Here is a 20,119-nt window from a genome sequence, read left to right on the forward strand (position 1 = left end):
TTATGTAGAGCAATGAACTGCAGTCACTGAAGTATGAGTTTTAGTGACTTGCAAATGATAGCAGATCTCACACAGCTTTGCTGAAGAGAAAATACCTTTTGGTGTTCTGCTTTGGGTTGGTGATATATTGAAAGTAACACTTTGCATTGCTAATGGCCAAAATACTAATAGCTTCCATTATTTTATTCCATGTGAGATACTTTTAATCAATGCCTGGAATGATCTTTAAAGTTTAATGGTATCCATGCCCTAATTTATGTTTGGGAACTCTCCTTTTTTTCACTTTTGCATACTCGTTTGTACCTTGTTCTTAACTTACTCTAAGCAGCTAAAGATAAACATGTGCAGCGGGGATATGAGTACCTACCTTACTCTTATTACCTTGTTATACTGCCCTCTGGACTCTCAGCTGAGCCCTGTAAAAACCTGACAAGAATTTGTCACATGAGAAGTTAGAGACCTTATCTGCCAACACTAGTGGTCATGCCCGTCCACATTGGTTTTCCCATTTCTTCAGTTCCCCACAATTCATTTCCCCATATATTTTCTCTATTTCAAAACAAAAATAAAATAAAACAAAACAAAAGATTATCAGTTATAATTGATAGGCATTTCATAAGTATATTTTTATCAGTATATGTTGCTCTTTTTAAGGTTTATCTTTCTAAGTCAGTTCCAGGACTCCTCAGTTCTCGATTACTGATATGTTTGCAGGTGACTTGTTTCTTTTTTGCGTGGAATGCTCAGATCCTAGCAATGAACATCAGCCATACACATTGTGGAACTACTGTTTTTAATCAAGAACTTATATGACTTGTCGCCAATCTTTCTATACTCCAAGTCTGTCGAGTATAATGATGACCTATTTTCCCCTCCTCTAAGCGGGGATGGGATCAGTTGATCCAGAGGGTGTTCTCCACACATACACTTTGTTCAAGAGATAAAGCTTGTCATTCTACCTGATCTTTCCTTATCACTTAAGAAGAAAAAGTCTAGGTCGTTCTTGAGAGTCAGGGGTTCTCACATCAGGATATAGGCAGACACGGGTCATTTTAAGGCAAGCCCAGGTGCTTTGATGTATGCCTGGCCTCCCTAGCAACTGAGTATCTCTGAAAATCTCTGACATGGAGATGTAAGAGTTAACTCTGACTCAGAGTGAGTGGCAAGGACCACTACCAGAATCCATTAGGTGTTTATTTAGCACCTAAGCAAAATGCTCCTTGGTGACCTGCTTTTGAGGACCTACCCTCTGGGCCTTTCTTATTTTGCTTCCTCTACAGCTCATCCCTTAGCCATTGTGTTGTCATCCTTTCTTCCTTCTTTCTTTGCCACAGTTGAGCCATCCTAGCCTTACCCCATAAGGGTCATCATCATACTCTTTCCCTTTCTCCCTTCTCCCTGTCTCTTCTGATCCCTGAAAATTAATTTAGGAAAGGAAGAGAAACAAACAAACAAAAATGTAATTAGAATATCTCAGGAGTCAAATCAGTTTTTCTTGAGAGTGTGCACTGTCTATTTCCACCCATCCTCTTTGCTTCTCTCTCTCTGTTCTTCCTCCTGCCCCCTCCATTCCTTCAGTGAATTTAGTTTTAATAGTTCCCCCAATCCTTTTCCATCATAACAATGTGTCTTAATCTACTTGAGGGTTCTTACTGGTGTTAGTTTTATCCTTAGCCATTCATTCCTGATGAGTACCAACAAATTACGTGTTGGGAGGTCAGGTTGACAGGATTTGAAGATAAGGCAAGAGAATCTTTCAGTGTGAAGATCCCAGTGTAAAGTTAGAGGACATCTAGACTAACGCCACAGTTAAACAGTTGATCAGAATCAGTAAAGGAGTATTTATACTTTAAATTCAAGTTGTTAAAAATTGAGGTATTCCAAATGAGGCCAAGTATGACTGTCAACATTTAAATTTACCATTGGCTTCTAGGTGCCACGTTGCACAGAAAAAAAGGAAAACAAGCTTCCAATAACTTCTTAGTATTTCTCTTTTTAAAATGAACATTGCTGTGTTTTGTGCATGAGGTAGGAGAGGGCAAGAACACAATTTGTAACTTAAATTTTTCAGCTTGTCCTGTGGTATTCGTTAGCTTTCTACCACTGCAGTTTAATCTATATGGTATTCCTAGTAATTGAATTTGTGGCTGCTCCAGCCAATGGCATGAGTTGGATTGGCTGTTTTAGAAATGGAGGCTCTTTGGAATTTTTTTTTTTTTTAATTGGACGAGAACTGTGTATAACACTAATAGTCATAAAACAGGAGAGCTAGGAATTTAATTTTACCTTTTCCCTGTGTCTCTAAGTGACTTAATTGGTCATTTTGTCATTGCTGACCTATACATGCTGTTTTTATTGGCATCTACCTACTTTTAAAGCTTTATTAGAAGTATAAAACAACCTTAAATTAAATACAGATTTGGACATCAATTAAGAAAAATTTTTTTTAGCTTCAAGTATATAAATTTCTTCTCTGTGGAAAATTGCTTATGTATATAGGATAGTAATCCTTGTTTTGATTTCAAGTGTTTTCTCTACTTTGTTCCAAATAAAATAAAACTTATAATTTGAAAATACTTTATTATTGGAAAAGTGATATGTATTGATTTTCAAAAGTATAGTTTAATTTGTCTGGAGAGCATGTATATAATAATGTAGATTAATAAATTAGTGACAAGTTCAAGAGCTCAATATCTCCATAATGAAGAAACAAGAGTGATTTTAATGAGTTTTGACATTTGGGCAATATGAAACTTTAGAAAGTTAAGGTCCTTGAGATGATTTTCTTAAATATTTTGTGGATTTGGGTGGGCTTTTCATCCCCACTCTTTTTGAGAAAAAAAAGTCTGCTGAAGCTAAAGGAATATCAGCCTTATCTAACTTTTACATTTGTGATATAAATAAATGAAAATTTCCTGAAATTCAAGGCCTTTAGCAATACTTTTGATTTCTGAACGTTCCAATTATAAGAAAATGTCCAGTAATATAATTGGCTTTACCTTTGTGCTTCCATTTTCCAGTGCCTTCAGATAAGGACAGCTTTATAAAGAGAAGAGATGTTTGTTCTCATTGATGTGTTCCATTTTAAATGATAGTGCTCCCTTAATATTAGAGAATCTTGGCCTTATTTAATTATAATGGTAGAAATCTTTTCCATACATATTGTTTTGATGTTCCATTAGAAAAACTTTCCTGGTAGTGACTTTTGTTGCTAAGTATTCTCTGATAAATCATTGATTATCATTAAGTATTCTCCAACCTTAATCATTTATTGAATTATTGAATTAATATCTATTTGAAGCTACAGCTATTATAGGTATTTGTAGTTAATCCCCTTTTTGAGTCCTTTAGGCTCTTTGAATTAGTTTATTTTATAAAGTGCTTACATATAATAAATGTAATATAACCCTAAAACTTTAGTATAATTAAAAGTTAGCTGTACTTGCCTAATCCCAAACAAATACAATACCAGCAGTTACTCTTCTATCCACCGCCTGTCACGTGGACACGATGTTCAGAGGGCATGAGGAGGTATTAATCTTTTGACAAACATCCAGGAGCAGAATCGTTTTCAGGTAGGCCTTCCATCAGCCCCAAGTTCTATTTTGTACTAGCACCAGCATTAAAGAATATTTTATAGATGAAAAGATTTCCTGCCATGCTAATCTCAATGCTTAGAGCTTTGTCAGGGATTATCTCTACATTCTTGTTAACAATAATCTTGTCAGGGATTGAGTATTAAATATTAATCCAATGTTGGTATTTCAGTTAAGCCTCCAGTTCATGTAGTAACATGTATCCTTTCTGTAGCTACAGCATTGTTTTTGGAAATTGGTCCCCAAGAGTCAAGTATTGATAACAGTTGAGGTTTTGACTGTAATGTACTTTTCAATAGTTGAAATATAACATTTGTACAAATGTTAAATTTAGAAAACTGTATAACTAGTTTAGGGAAAGAAAAAATAAACCAGCAAAGAGGGCATCTTTTAAAATAATGTTTTATAAGTGTGTGTGCTGGTATGTTTACATTTGCCAATATATCCATACAAATAAAAATACTTTTAAAAAAAGTTTTTAAATCTTTTAATAGTGAGAATTCTTTAGTAGCTGAAAATCTTCCCTAACCAAAGCATCGTTTGCTTTTTCATTCCTGTTTGTCTCTAATTACCAAGTTTTTGTCTTTTAAATTTAGATATATGGAATTATTGTCTTTTTAAAAATAATTGTGTTCCCAAATTTGTATTTTCATAACTACGCTTTTAAAGTTATGTTTTTAAAACAGAAATAAGTGTAATTAAAATGTTTAAAAAAGTTATCAGTGTCCTGTTTTGAACAAATACAAATTATATCTCTGGGCTAGTTTGACTTTTTAAAAATAGTTTTGAGCAAATATTATGCTTATGTTGATCATAAAGCAAGATTATTAATCCCTAAACTATGAAAATAAAGAAATGAGAGAGAGAAGGAAAATTTTCAAGTGCTAGTCTTATTTTTGTTTTTATTTTTAATTCTTTCTTTTTTTTTTCTCCTTGTTTATCTGGGCAGTGATAGTGTAAAAGTTAAGTTAAATCAGTGGACACAAGATGGATGCCAGTAAATTTTATTTGGTATGAAGTATTGGAGCTAGTAGGCTATACATTTTAAGTAGCAAAATTAAATTCATTGTGTTGGGAATATATGAATTTCTCATTTAGTGTGGAAAAATGAAAATGAGAGAACCTGCTTCTATTCATTATATAACTGCTATTTTCATGTCACATGGAATACATCTGTTGTATTTCTGTGCCTCTGGCTTCTCTTCTGTAAAATGGGTTCAGGAACTTAATTGACTGCCTTCATCCTTTTCAAGAATATTGAGGACGGTTACCTTTGAAGTCTTTGGAAGACAAAATGCCACCTTGTGTAATTTTTTTATTCTAACTTGCCTTGTAAGTATGCGCTATGTATTGTACACAGTGGCACTGTATGACATTGTGAATTTTTTTATGAGAACAAAAGTTGTTTGCATGTCTTAATGTTAAACTATAACTTTATTATTAATGTTTTACAATTTCTGAACTTGATTCTGTCCTCTCTAATGCAGTGGGAACTATCCCTCTGATCATCTCCTCGTACTATACCGTTCCTGGGGAGTTTGTGGAAGTTTTTAGGATTGTGCAGAGAGGTTGTACAGGTGGGTTAGGGATATACCCCAGGTCTGCAATGTACTAAGGAGGGCCTCCTCAGCTTAGCAATAGACAGAGAACTCTCTAGTTCCTCATTTTTAGGTTTTCTTTAACAGGTTTATACTACCCTGCATTCTGACGCATGGGTTGCAGAGTGAGGTAAAAACTTTTTGTTTTTACCATACAGAGTGTGGTGAAGGGGGACAATTTCAGTCTAGGGTTTGGGAGACATGGATTGTAATCTATATGCTGCCTCTGCACTAGTTCTCACTTTTACCTGTTCTGAATTATGTTCTGTCTCTAATCAATGAGGATGCTGTGGTGTACAGATGAAGAGGACTGTTCTTGGATTGAATGCCTGTGTTTCATACAATTTTGAAATGGTGATTAAAAGTATATGTGAAGCTGCCTATGATTATTCACATAACCGTTTATAGCTCATTATGATTTTCTTTATATTTGCACATGGGTTCATTTTCACTACTTAAGAACTTTGTTCCATAACTTCCAGCATCATCAGTGATTGCTTATGGTTAAAAGCACTGTGTCCTTTAAGAATTACTAAGTGCTATTTTGTTAAAAATAAAAATTCCTAAGTGTTTTTTTGTTGTTGTTTGTTTTTTCTGTGATAAAAATTGTCTTGTTAAGTATAAAAAAGATGGTAATTTTTATGTCTGGTTAGTATTTGTGAAATTTGCTTGGAAATTTTCAGTCTTGTTGTGGTAGCGATTTTTCTCGGGTTTCTAAAATTGTTTTATGTTTTTATGACATCTTTTGTCATTCTTTTCCAGAGAATTCGGTCAACAGTGGATGAAAAAGAACAAAAACAACTTCTTATGGATTTGGATGTAGTAATGCGGAGTAGTGATTGCCCGTACATTGTTCAGTTTTATGGTGCACTCTTCAGAGAGGTAGGAATAAGCTATTTGGTTTTTAGCTGAGAAATAAATATATAATTGGAATAAATAAGAGGGTGGCAGGATTAGATTCTGATCTTTAGTTGAGTGCTATACATTAGTAATAAGTTAATGTCTCAATATTTTAGTATATACCCATGATAATCTATACATTAATTTCTACCACTCATTGTTCCTTTGGTTAAGGGGTGAATCTCATACGTTTTTTAATGATTGTTATTTGTGAATCCATATTTCCTTTCTTCATTTATGAATATTCTCTGTACTTTAAGCACCTGACAAATCAGCCGACTTCTAAATATTAACCCTTTTGCTATAGGTTTAGATCTATCTCTTTTGACCTTGGGCTCCCTCAGTGTATCCCACCCCTTTATTAAAACTTTAATTAATTTCTGTCATCAAATGTATCTACATTTAATGTAAGCATTTATTCGTACCCACCCATGAGCCTCAATAAAACTACCAGACATAGAAATTAAGTATAATAGAAATTTTTTATCTAATTCTGTTATTTAGATTTTTATGTAGAAACTACAACTCTACCATTTCTTTGTCTCATGATCATGTTTCTTATATTGGCCTCTGGTTATTCCGTGTCCTGACGTGGATTATCACTTCTGCCTCCAACTGTCAACCCTCTTCTTCATTTCCAGTCATCTCACTACCTAATTAATTCATGGAAGTGAGTTAGGGCCAGGGAGTAAAGCTGGAGCTGTAAATGAATCAAATACTTTATGGCGTCCCGGACATGTGTCATACGCATGTGATATTTAGTTAGGTTAGTAGGAGTTTAACTGAACTCTTAAGTAGTTTAAATACTCTTAAAAAAATACCATTCTCTTTTTTAAAATGTCAGGATGAGGTGATGCTGGTGGAGTCGTTATGGTAAGGAAAAACCTCTCCCACTCCTCTCTCCATTTTGAGAATGGATCATAGAGGGAAGCCTTGGGATTTTTGTTCTAGTTATTGAAACAAACTATACTATGTTGTAAGACAGGACTGAATGTAACACTGAATGGAAATTTATGAAATCTTATAATTGGAGAAGACCTTAGAGGTTAGTCAATTAATTCTCCACCCAATCCTGATTTTTTTTTAATTTATTTTTCTGTGTTCTTAGTAGGTAACTCTAATAACTGGAAGTGTTCTACTTCATGATAGAGCCTGTTTCTTTGGTGAATCACTACCTGTTAATTATAGACTCACGTAGTTTCTTTTTATTCTTGTCTCTGAACTTTTTATGACTTGAATATTCATTTTTATGGCCAGATACATCGAATTTGTTAACTTACTTCACCATTTAACATCAGTATTACATTGTATCAGTATATGGCTATGTATTCAGGGACCTGACTGTATCCTGGACCTAAGTATTACATAATGTTATTGCATTAGTAAGATCATGAATCTGGAACTTTCTTCATGTTGCACAAGAATCTTACCATCTCCTCTCCCCTTCTTCCTCATACTGTGTTTTTATTTTTCATAATCACTAAATTTTCTGGCTACTTTACTCTTCAAATCTTATGCATTGTGGTGTTATACAACTTAATGGTATCATTCCTAAGCTTTCCTCTTATAATACTTGAAGGTCATAATGCTTAAAGAGGAGATTATATTTTAAATTAAACTAAAAGTTTTAATCCCTGGACCACTTGAACAATAGTTATTTTGGGATTGGACTAGATTTTCTCACCTGATTAGATTCCAAAATCACCTTTTCCAGTGCTGTGTTCACTGTTACTATAGACGCTCACTGGTTCTTGGTTAACCCTAATTCACCTCCACAGTGCTCTAATACACCAGTTTATTCCTCATGTTCATTTATTCATTCATTCATTCATTTAAGCAACATTTAAATACATAGCCCCAGGCTAGATAGTGTGGAAATCTGATTTTATGAAAAGAAGACAGAGTGATATCTGTGATTGGAAAGTTATTGGAAATGAAACAAAAAGCTTGGAATAGTATCTGAATGGTATCCTTATGGGTTCTTTTGAATAACTGGGTACAATTTAGTTTTATACCTCAAGAAGGTTGAAGGTAGTTGAGATATGTAGCTATAGGCCCTAACATCTATAGTTTACACAGATATTATCTTTACAACAGTTTCAGGGAGTTTGGTGGTATTACCTACTTTTTCAGAGAGGAAATTGAGATTTGACTACTAATTTGACAAAAGTCACACGGCCAGTAAATGTCAGAGATGGGGATTCAAAGACAAAAATCTCACTGTTCTTTCTGTTATACCACAAGTAGTCCAGGGATGAAGAACTTTTAGTTTAATTTAAAATATTATCTGCTCTTAAAGCACTATGATTTTTGAATATGATAAAATGAAAGCTTAGGCACAGTACAGTTAAGTTGTATAACATCACAAAATGCCTAGATAAAGTGAACTTGAATCTCTCCTCTCCCCTGCCAATCTTAGAATGGAAGAAATAATAGGTACTTTCTGAATAATAAATAATGAAGTTTTAGAAGCAGAAAGTTCACCTTTAAAGAGTACATAGTCAAAGTGTGTCTCCTACAGTTATAGATGAAAAATGTTAAACATAACCTTTGGTTCTAATAATAGACACAAAATTCTGCGTTTATGACAGGAAAGAATGGAAGCGACTGTATGCAGTCAAGACTTTTTACCTTACCACCATTAAGAGAGAGACAAATGTTTTTAATTTCTGTCACTGTGATAAACCTTTCAGAGTAGTTCATTTCACGTAATTTATATGACCACAAGACATCAGGTTTTGGTGTGATTTGATCAGCCACCAATCAGGGGGCTTTTGAGATATTATTTTTCTTCTTGCAGGTACTATGTAGAGATTAATCTTGCTGTCAGGTAATTTTGAGCCTCTGAAAGTTCTATTCAGAGTAGTGAATAAATATTATTTAATGCTGAAGTTGATAACTTATTTGTTGCCATTATTTCTAACTATATATATTTCTTTTTTAGATGGTACTAAGCTCAAATAAAAAGCCTAAAATATAAGTTGGATTTGATTTAAATAAGTTATTAAGACCCATAATTGCACAAGTTTCTAAATTCAGTTTTAGACTTTGTAAACGAAAAAAAAGAAAACAACTTAGTAGTATTGAAGAATAAAAATAACTTTAGATTCACTTAAATTGTCTTTTAATTTATAAATTTTTAGAAGTTAATAGCAAGGAAATCCTTATTTCATGTATCTTGAGGTTGTAGAAATTCTAGTGTAGGAAGGACTATTCTGAATAACTTGTGATTATAGAGAAGTTCGTCAGGTTATATAAAAAGCAGTGATATAGTCACCTCCTCCCTACATCTACTCATGTTCTTCTTTCCCCCTTGTCAGTTTTAAATTCAACTTTATGGAGATATTGTTGATATATTATTAACATACACGTATATTAAGTATACAATTTGATGTGTTTGAACAACTATATGCACCTGTAAAATTATCACCATAATCAAGATAGTGAACAACTCCATCACTCATAAATTTCCATAAGTAATGCACATTTTCTCTTTGCACCATTTTTAGGCAACCAGAGATCTGCTTTCTACCACTAATTGCATTTTTTAGAATTTTATGTAAATGGAATTATATACTTTTTAAAAATATTCTTTTACTCAGCATAATTATTTTGCAATTCATGTTGTGGTGTGTGTTGCTATTTAGTTCCTTTCGAGTGCTGAGTAGTATTAGTAGCATTCCATTGTGTTTGTTATTCCTCCACCTGCTGATGCACATTTGGGTTGTTTCCAGTTTTTGTCTATTACAAATAAAGCTGCTATGAGCATTTGCATACAAGTCTTTGAGTGGACATATGCTTTCATTTCCCTTGGATAAGTACCTGGGAGTGGAATGGCCGGATCATGTGGTATGTGTATGTTTAACTTAAAAAAAAACAATGGACAGACTGGTTTTCAAAGTGCAATTGACTCTTGAACAACTCAGAGGTTAGGGGTACTGACCCATGCGTAGTCAAAAATCTGCATATAACTCTTGATTTTCCAAAAACTTAACTACAGTGTCCCTCAGGATCTGCAGGAGATTGGTTTCAGGACCCCTGTCAATACCAGAATCCTTAGATGCTCTAGTTCCTCATGTAAAATGGTGTAGAACAATGCATAAAGTCAGCCCTCTGCATCCTCAGGTTCCTAGCCATGGATTGAAAGTATTGTTTTCCATCTGCAATTGTTTGAATCTGAGGACACGAAACCAGGGAATACAGAGAGCTGACTATATTTTGAAAAAAAATCCCCCTATAAATGGACCTGGGCAGTTAAAACACATGTTATTCAAGGATCAGCTGTAGTTGCACCATTTTCAACTTCCAGCAGTAATGTATGAGAGTTCTCTTTCTTCCACATTTTTCCAACAGTTGGGTTAGTCTGTCTTTTTAATAGTTAGCCAGTCTAATAGATACAGAGTGGAATCTTATTGCATTTTTGATTTGCATTCTCTTAAGACTAATCATGTAGAACAGCTTTTCATATGCTTGTTTGCCAACTATATCTTCTTTGATGTAATTTCTGTTCATATCTTTTCTCCATCTTTTTAAAGAATTGCTTTTTTGTTTATTTTCTTGTTTTGGGAGATTTTTCTAATCTATTTTGTATACAGGTTTGTTATCAGTTATATGATTGCAAATATTTGCCGCATCTCTACCTGTGGCTTATCTGTTATATTCTTAATAGTGTTTTTTTAGAAAGTAAAAGTTTTTAATGTTGAAATAGGCCAACTTCTCAGTTTTTTCTTTTATATGTTGTGCTTTGGTGTTTTTATCTCAGGAATCTTTGTTAAACTCAAGGTCACTTAGATTTTCTGTTTTCTTCTAATAATTTTAGATTACATTTATATTTTTCATGCACTTGGAGTTAGTTTTTATACAGTGAAAGGTATGGACTTATGTTTACTTTTTAGCATTTGCATACCCTTTGCACCTTTGTCAGAAATCAGTATGTGGGTCGATTTCTAGACTATCTAAGTCTGTTCCATTGGTCTATTTTATGTGTCTTTGTACCAATTTCATACTGTCTTGATTGCTCTCGCTTTATAGAAAATCTTAAGATCAGCTAGTGCAGGTCTTCAAAATTTTTTTTTTTAATTATTATTTTAGGTGAAGCAACCCTTGGTTGACTTCACAGATTACAAGGACCTTGTCAGCTTACCATCCGTTGTTTTTTATTTTTTACACTTAACAGCACCTGGTCTTCCTAGTTGGTCTCCCATCCAAGTACTAACCAGGCCTGACCCTGCTTAGCTTCCGAGATCAAATAGGATCGAGCTTGTTCAGGGTGGTATGGCCGTAAACGAAAATTTATTTTTTAAAAAATAAGTGTTGCTCCTGAGGTCCTTTCCATTTACACATGGATTTTGGAATCTACTTGTCAGTTTTTACTAAAAAAAAAAAAAAATCCCTGGGATATTTGATGGGGTTTACACTGAATCTATAGGTCAATTGAGATAGTATTGCTATTTTAATATGTCTGATGACCAATTAACATGGTATCTCATTTCATTTATTTACATCTTTAAAAATTTTCCTCAGCAATATTTTACAATTTTGCTATACAAGTCTTTTACATTTTTTGTTAAAGTTATCCTTAAGTATTTAATTTTTTGATGCTTTAATAAGTGATTTAAAAAAATTCGTTTCCTCTTGTTTTGTGACTAATATGTAGAAATACAATTTATTTTTGTTTATCTTGTGTACTGCAACCTCGTTAAACTCACTTATGAGTTCTGGAAGCTTTTTGTAGATTCCATCACATTTTCTACATAGGTTATCATGTCATCTGTGAATAGAGAGTTTACTTCTTTCTTTCCATTTTGGGCTTCCTTCTTTCCTTCTTCTTTCCTTCCTTCCATTCCCTTTCCCCTTCCTCTTCGCCTTCCCCTTCTTTTCCCTCTCCTCTCCTCCCCTCCCCTTTTTCTTCTTTTTCGTTTTCTTTCCTTATTGCAATGGCTAGATCTTCTAGTATGCTGTTGAATAGAAATGGTGAAATTGGACATCTAGTCTTGTTTCTGATCTTAGGTGGAAAAGCATTCAGGCTTTCACCATCAAACATAATGTTAGCTGTAGGTTTTTCATAAATGTTCTTTATCAGGTTGACAAAGTTCCTTTTTGTTCCTACTTTTATTGAGAGTTTTTATCAGGAAGGGATATTAGAGTTTGTCAAAAATTTTTCTATATCCTTGAGATGATCGTATGGTGTTAATTTAAAAAATATATATATGGCGAGTTATGTGAATTGCTTTTCAGATGTTAAACCATTACATTTCTGGGATAAATGCACTTGATTATGATGTGTTCTCTTTTCTGTATATTGTTATATTAAATTTGCCAAAATTGTACTTAGAAGTTTTATATCTGTGGTCATGAGAGAGATTGATCTGTAATTTTCTTATAATATTTTGGCTTTCTATCACTGTAATATTAATCTTATAGAATGAGTTGAAAAATAGTTCCTCATTTTCAATTTTCTGGAAGAATTCATATAGAATTGGTATTATTTCTTCTGTAAATATTTGGTAGATTCACCAATAAAGCCATTTGAACTAGAAGGGATTTTTTTGTGGGAATATTTTCAACAGCAAATTCAATTTCTTTCATAGATGGAGTTCTCTTCAAGTTATCTATTTCTTCTTGAATGATCTTTGGTAGTTCATTTCTTTGAAGAAATTTGTTTCTTTCACCTGAATTATCAGTTAATTGTCATAGAGTTATTTGTAATAGCCCTTTATTATCATTTTTATACCTGTAATATCTGTAGTGATGTTTCCTCCTTCTCCCCTTCATTCCTGATATAGATAATTTGCACCTTCTCTATTTTTTCCCGATTAGTCTGGCTAGAGGTTTATCAGTTTTATTGATCTTTCAGTGAACTAACTTTCAGTTATGTCAATTTTCTGTATTGTTTTTCTATTTAAAAAAATTTCATTCTCATATTCCTTTTCTTCAGCTTATTTTGGTTTAATATTCTTTTTATAGTTTCTTAAGGTAGTTCTTACTTTTTTAAATTATGAAATATTTCAAATATACAGAAAATTATAGGGGAATAATAGTGTACTTACACCACAGATTAATATTTGGCACATTTACCCTTCATCTGTCTTTAAATTATAAATATAATTACATTATATTTAAATATAGTCTCCATCCCATTGCCCCTTTTAGTCCCCATATCTAAACACTACCTTGAAGTTAATGTTATCTTTAGTTTGTTTAGTTAGACATTCCATATATGTATTTTTCCCTAAGTAACACATGGTATTGCTTTATATATTTTCAAACTGTACATAAATGGAATTGCGATGTTTGTATCTTCCATAGCATTTTTTATTCAGCATAATTTTTTAAGATTTGTCCATGTAAATAGAGATTTGTAATATATAAATTTAGTTTATTTTAACAGCTATGTGGTATTTTAATGATTAAATATACAGTTTTCAATGTTTCTTTAATAATCCTAACATACATTCTTTCTAATTTTTTGCAATTGTAAACTAAAAATGAAATTCATTTTGCATGTCTCTTTGGCAATCTAGATTACAGATTCTGTAGAATATATACCTAGAAATAGCTAAGTTATATGATAATGAATATTTTCAACTCCAGTGGATTTTGTCATATTTCTCTCCATAGTGGTTATGTTTATATTCCTCCCTAGTAAGAATGAGAATTTCTGTTTCAGAAATTGTATTCAAGTGCCAGTAATGGAGGCTATTAATGGCTTACTTGGTTTGTGGTTTCCACTGTTAAAGTTGCCTCATGGTCCAAGTAGGCTCCTAGAGTTCACCTACCATGTCCACATGAAGGAAGAGGAAAGAACTAAAAGGGCTATCCTGGAATTATTAACGAACTATTGGTGTTGACATCTTGTTGATTGCCCTTCTCTACGTAGAAGACTGGGAAATGTAGTTTTAGTTGGGCACATTGTACATAACAAAGGTGTGTGTGTCTGTGTGTGTGTGTTAAGTAGGCCATATGCATTTATTGTTACAGATCTCATTGCTGTCATTTGGTATTAAATGCTTCAGTTTTGGCAGTCAGGTGGGGTTGAAGTGTTATCTCACTTTTAAAATTACATTTCTCTAATTACTGGTGAGGTACAGAATTTTTTTACTTACGTCATGTTTTCTGTGAATTGCCTATTCATATACCTTTGCCATTATTCTATTAAGTTTTGTCTTTTCCTAATTAATTTAGCACATGCTTTATTAATCCAGGGTACTAAGCCTTTGTTTCTTTACATTCAAATAGATATTTTTGTCTTACTTTTGAACTTCTGGTATGGTGTCCTTTATCATACAGAAATATTCATTATAATAGAGTTAAATTTAACAGGTCTTATCTTTTATGATTTATTCTTTTCATGTATGTTTTTGGGTAAAAAATTTTCCTAGTCTGAAATCAGGAAGAGCTCTTATAAAAAAGTTTAAAACTTTTGCTTTTCAAAAAATACATTTGGGAGTTTTTATATTTTTATTTGTGAATGAACTTTTTTCTATGTGGAAAACCACTGGTCTCAGCAGCATTCATTGAATATTCCATCCTTTTGTTGCTATTTTCTTTGCTATGTCTATCATAAATCAAATTTCTGTGTGGGGGCTTTTGATTCTGTTCCACTGACATAGTACTTTCCCCAGCCCCCTGTATCAACATCACCATCTTTTATTGCAATATCTTTATAAAAAGTATTTGTCTAATAGATCAGTCTCCCTTCTTTAAAATGGTGTGAGTTATTCTTGCCTCTACTTTTCTATGAAAGTTTTAGGATCAGCTTGTCCAGGTGCAGGCTGACGATTTTGATTAGAATCTAATTGAATTCTTAGAATAGGGGAATTTGACATCTTTATGATCTTAAGTATTCACATTTATAAACATGCTTTGCCTCTCTATTTGGTCAGATAGTTATGTCCTTTAGTAACATTTTATACTTGTTTTCATAAATGTTCTGCCTCTTCCTAGGTGCTTTTCTTTCTATTGTGTGAGAGAGAGAGAGTGTGTGTGTGTGTGTGTGTGTGTGTGTGTGTATTTTATAACCTTATCTCCCACCACTCATTCCATAAACCCTGCAAGACTGCCTATGGTTCCAGTGGTGTCACTTTGTTTTCTAAGTGGTTACTGTTAGTATATAAGTAAGCTATTAGTTTTATCTGGATCTTGTTTCTAGGAACCCTTATCTTGCTTTTAGTAGTTCAGATTTTCATTATCCTCTTTCTTTCAGTAAATCCATATTCAGTAATTTCTGCTTTTGTATTTTAGTCGTCTGGTTTCTTCTTTTGCTTGAACATGAAGGTAATATTGCTGTCATTGCTTTTTGAAGCAGCCCAGACCATTCCTTTTTTTTTTTTTTTTTTGATGCAACTCATTGCCATTGTCTATTCTTAGTTATGGCCAAAAATGACTGCCAGAATAAATAGTTTAAACCAGATCACATGCCTTAGAAACTCCGAAGACATCCCTCTTTGATGCTAATTGCTCCTTTGTACCTCCTCTTCTCATGGTCAGTTCTTAGTTAATGTCTTACCTTTATTTCCCCTATTCCCATGTCTGTCTTTCTTTTTTGTTTATCTTCCTATTTTTTCATCATTTTCTCTTCTCCTTTTATTTTCTTGACTATAGTTTTTAGCAACTGCTAGGCATTTTGTTTTGTGCTTTACATATGTTTACTCATTTGATCTTTATAGTCCTTTGAGGATGCTGGGGCAAACCCATTTTATAGATGAGGAATTGAGGGGGCCCAAGCTTATTTAAATAGAAAGTAGGAGAGCCTGGATAATAAGTCAGATGTTTCAGACTCTGATATCAATGATCTTTCCATTTTGCTATACAACTGAAGTTCAGTTCCTTCTTTACTGTTTTGTTAAGTAGATGAAATAAATGTGCTATCTTTTTCTGTGATAAAAAATTCTAGTAAATCTACTGAGTTGGCATCTTTAGATTAAAATAAATTCAAGTGTGTGTTTTGGCTGAGGGGTGTTACTCTTTGGTGAAAGTCATTCTACAATAGCTCTCAAAAGAAAAAGAGGAGAGAAGAAAGATTTAAATAAAGAAAATATAAGTAGAAGTTTACTATGTCACATATGCTTTACAAACAAGTATTCTCTGAAGCCATGTAGCTACATGAATGCTCTAGTAGGTAGTCCTGTTATAAGAGTACTAACACAACATGAGTACTCGTCACAACATGCTTTCTCTACTTTTAAGTTAAGTATCCTTGCATTGTAGGTGTTGATAGGAGAAAGGAGTTAAATAAACTAGATTCTGTTCATGGCTCTGTCACTCATTAGCAGGGTTGTTCTGCGCAGGACGTTTTACTGTGAGGGGTATTAACCTCTCATAATCGATCCAAGTCAGATGTGAGAGGTAGGAGATTGGTGGTAGAAAATCTTTAAGGATACATTTGGATCTGTAAGTTCATAACAACATATACAATTATTTAAGATAATTTTTGTCATCATCCTGACAACTGTTTACACTCTCACAAGGTATTTTGAGTCCTTCATATGTGTACTTTTGCTATGTTACAATCATGATATCTGCTTAAATTCTGTTTTGTCATGCATACCTCTGAAGAACTGTATGTTTCAAAATAATTTTAGATAATCCCTTTAATAATGTACCATTTCTCCTTGTGAGATAGTTCAGTGGTTTCTAGTTTTGTTTTGTTTTTTTTCTTTTTGAAATGTATGGACTATTAGTTTAAGTTAGATTTCTAGTCATGAACTTACTATCAAAGGGTATAAAACACTTATTTCTCTTGTTTTATCATCATAGTACCTTCACACTGGTTTAAAACACTCTCTAATGCTGCCGACAATTTTTTACTGATTCAGTTTTATTGTAGCCAGCATCCTTTCATTTAAGGAATGTTAATTGAGCCTCTTCCTGGTGGTGTGTCTGTTCTAATAGGAAATATAGATGAAAAACATAATAAGTAAATTATATTTTATATAAGATGATAATGGTTATACAGAATACAGCAGGGTATGGGGATGCTAAGAGGGGGTCAACTTGCATTTTAAATCAGGCATTTTAAAATTGTTAGCAACTGAGAGGTGGCATTTGAATAAGGACTTGAGGCATTGAGTTTGCTTTATGTATTTTTTTCTTTTTCTTTTTTTTAACTAATTTTAAGTAGTTTTTATAGTATCAAGATTACTGTAATCTGTTTATTAGTGAGAATGAATAAATTCCCATATATTTTCTATTTTTAATATTTATGGCAAAATTTGAAATTTTTATAAAAGCATAAAAGTTTTCTAGATAAGACTTTCTGTGTTTACAATTAAGAGTGGGGAAAACTGGCCAAATACATGAGTTGAATATTCTGCCTAGGAATAAGGCAGACATTACCACTAGCATGAGGTTGAAAAAAAACAACAACAAAACAAAAAGAAGATTGCTTTTTCTCTAATTGTATTTCTATTTTAAGTAAAGATGGTACTTAATAATAACAAATATTTGTTATTTTCTAGGGTGACTGTTGGATCTGTATGGAACTCATGTCTACCTCGTTTGATAAGTTTTACAAATATGTATATAGTGTATTAGATGATGTTATTCCAGAAGAAATTTTAGGAAAAATCACTTTAGCAGTAAGTACCTGGCTTTCAAATTATTCATTCTGTTTATACTTATATAAAGATGCTGCTGGAATTTTGAATATACATATCGAATGCCCTTCACAGAATGTTAATAACTTTCCTGGAAAATCATTTGTAATAGGAAAATAGATAAAAATCACACAATAAAATTAACACAAGTCATAAAAACAATTTTTAAAATATGGTCTACATAAATACAATATTCTTTTCAATAAAATCGCAATAAACCATAATGTATTGTGCTGTAAATAAGACTAGGAAAAGCAGTTTCCCGCTTTTCCTTTCCCCTGTTTCTTTAACTATTTTTAAATGTTATATTATCAGTGATCCTTAAATTAATCAGAATCACAGCAGTCTCCTTGCAGTCTTTTAATTAAAACTCTTAGACAAAGTATTATTTTCTGTGGTTTAAGATTTGGTCTATCCAGTCTAAATTGTATAAAATTTTTGACTAGCATGTTTATTAACCAGCGTTACTACTAATTTGGTCAATTAATGCACTTTTACTAGTGTACCAAAAAGAAAAGAGGTACTTTTTTGCATATGTGTTTACTGTTTTGAAATTCAGTGATCATTTTCTTTCTTGCTCTGAATTTTTTAATCGATGAAGGTTGTTCACAATTATTTTTTCCAAAAGAAATTCTTTTTGATAGAATAAAATTAATAAGATGTTTAGAAACCCCTGAGAATCTGAGCTAAATACATGACCTACGTAATGGATGTCTGAACTAAATTTTATAGGAAGATAGATACTCTGGTTGCATGTAATTTCCTATCTTTCTTCCCAGTGTCCTCTACCTCCAATATAGTTTATTCGTTAACTACCATTTTATCCTGTTTAATCACTAAGGGTTAATGACAATAAATGTTAAAGTAGATAGACAGTTTCTAAACTGTATTTTAGTTATAAGATGTATGTATTTATGTGTATAATTGAAATTTTAAAAATCAGATAGGTAAGGGGGAAGTAGATGGGGTAAGGAGGAGTCAAATATTGGTGAGGAAGGAAATTTAACTTTGGGTGGTGAACACACAATGCAATATACATATGATATTATTGAATTGTACACTTGAAATCTATTTGATTTATTAACTAATGTCACCCCAATAATTTTAGTTTTAAAAAGTTTATTGATTTTTCTCAAAAACAAAATAAATAAATTAAAAAATCAGATTAAACTCTATAGTCATTATAATCTTAAGATTCATAGGTCTCATGTTAATATTTTGTTATTTAGCTGAATTAATGCTTAAATTTAAATGTTTTATGAGCTACATGTTAAGATATATACCCTTTCATATAGTTTTATAAAAAGCTGAGTTATACTAGAAACTTGTTCATTATTCAGATAGGTATATGAAATTTTACATTTATCAATTTAGTCATCTCCAATATACCAAACCCAGTATTACATTGGAACTTGTTAATATCCATAATAATTATAGTGAAACAATAGTAACATAATGGTAATAGCTAGTGTTTAGTGAGTGTTTATTTGCACTAGGACAAGATCTTGTGACATTTTATCTTCATAGCAACTCTCTATGGTAAATAGTGTTACCCCCTTTTTACACATGACACATCTGAAACAATAGAGAGGTTAAGTAATTTGCTTTGAAGTTCATAAAATTACAAGTGGTAAATGCTTTAAGCATAGGCAACCTGATCCCAGAATCCTGCTCTTGATTGCTATATGATAGTGTTATCATGAAGTTGGAAAACAGAATTATTTTATTGTATATTGTAATATATGTAATATAGATACACTAATAAGTCATTTATTATATATTTCCCTATGTGTCGAGACTTGGTGATCATCTTTTATATTAAGCACAACATTTAAAAGTACTTTGTGGGACGTGGTTTCATAGTGTAGCGGTTAACACATCTGCTTTACACGCAGAAGGTCCTGGGTTCACACCTCAGTGGAGCCACGGTCCATGGTCTATGGCCATGCCACCATGAACAAGCTCAATGTTGATCTCAGAAGCTAAGCAGAGTCAGGCCTGGTTAGTACTTAGATGGGAGACCACCTAGGAAGACAAGGTGCTGTAGGCATCAATAATAATAAATAATAAAAAAATAAAAGTATTTTGTGTTAAATCTCTTCTTGCTAATAATGTAGTGAACACACAAGCCTAGCTATTTGAAACGATACAGGTTTGCACATTCTGCATTCCTGATACTCAGAAGCTTGATGGCAGCAGAGACTTGACCTTTCTAATAGCAAATGGTTGGCCTGTTTTTTAGTATGAGGTTGTGGGCATTTTAATTCAAATCTGTTTCCTCCATTCCTGAAGAAACCTCTGATTTTCTGATCATGAGTGGTGATCAAACAATACGATAAATTCTGACAGAGATATTCTAGCTCTACAAAAATTACTTTGAAGGCTCAGCACCCAATGAGGGTGAATGATTGTAAGAAAATGACAATTT

General features: G+C 32.7%; 1 protein-coding gene and 1 pseudogene across 5 annotated transcripts in view; one reads left to right on the top strand and one right to left on the bottom strand.

The window, feature by feature from the left end:
• MAP2K4 (mitogen-activated protein kinase kinase 4) overlaps positions 1 to 20,119 on the top strand; it is a 100,791-nt gene that overhangs the window by 61,725 nt on the left and 18,947 nt on the right. For all 5 annotated transcript variants that reach the window (XM_039847376.1, XM_039847377.1, XM_039847380.1 and 2 more), the window contains 2 exons: positions 5,957 to 6,076; positions 17,554 to 17,673. In XM_039847376.1, coding sequence (XP_039703310.1) covers positions 5,957 to 6,076; positions 17,554 to 17,673 — 240 coding nt within the window. The remainder of the gene's footprint in view (positions 1 to 5,956; positions 6,077 to 17,553; positions 17,674 to 20,119) is intronic.
• On the bottom strand, positions 11,262 to 11,380 carry LOC120590006 (uncharacterized; annotated as a pseudogene).

Source organism: Pteropus medius, unplaced genomic scaffold (assembly GCF_902729225.1).
Source record: "Pteropus medius unplaced genomic scaffold, Ma_sr-lr_union100, whole genome shotgun sequence".
In the NCBI taxonomy this organism is placed as follows: domain Eukaryota; kingdom Metazoa; phylum Chordata; class Mammalia; order Chiroptera; family Pteropodidae; genus Pteropus; species Pteropus medius.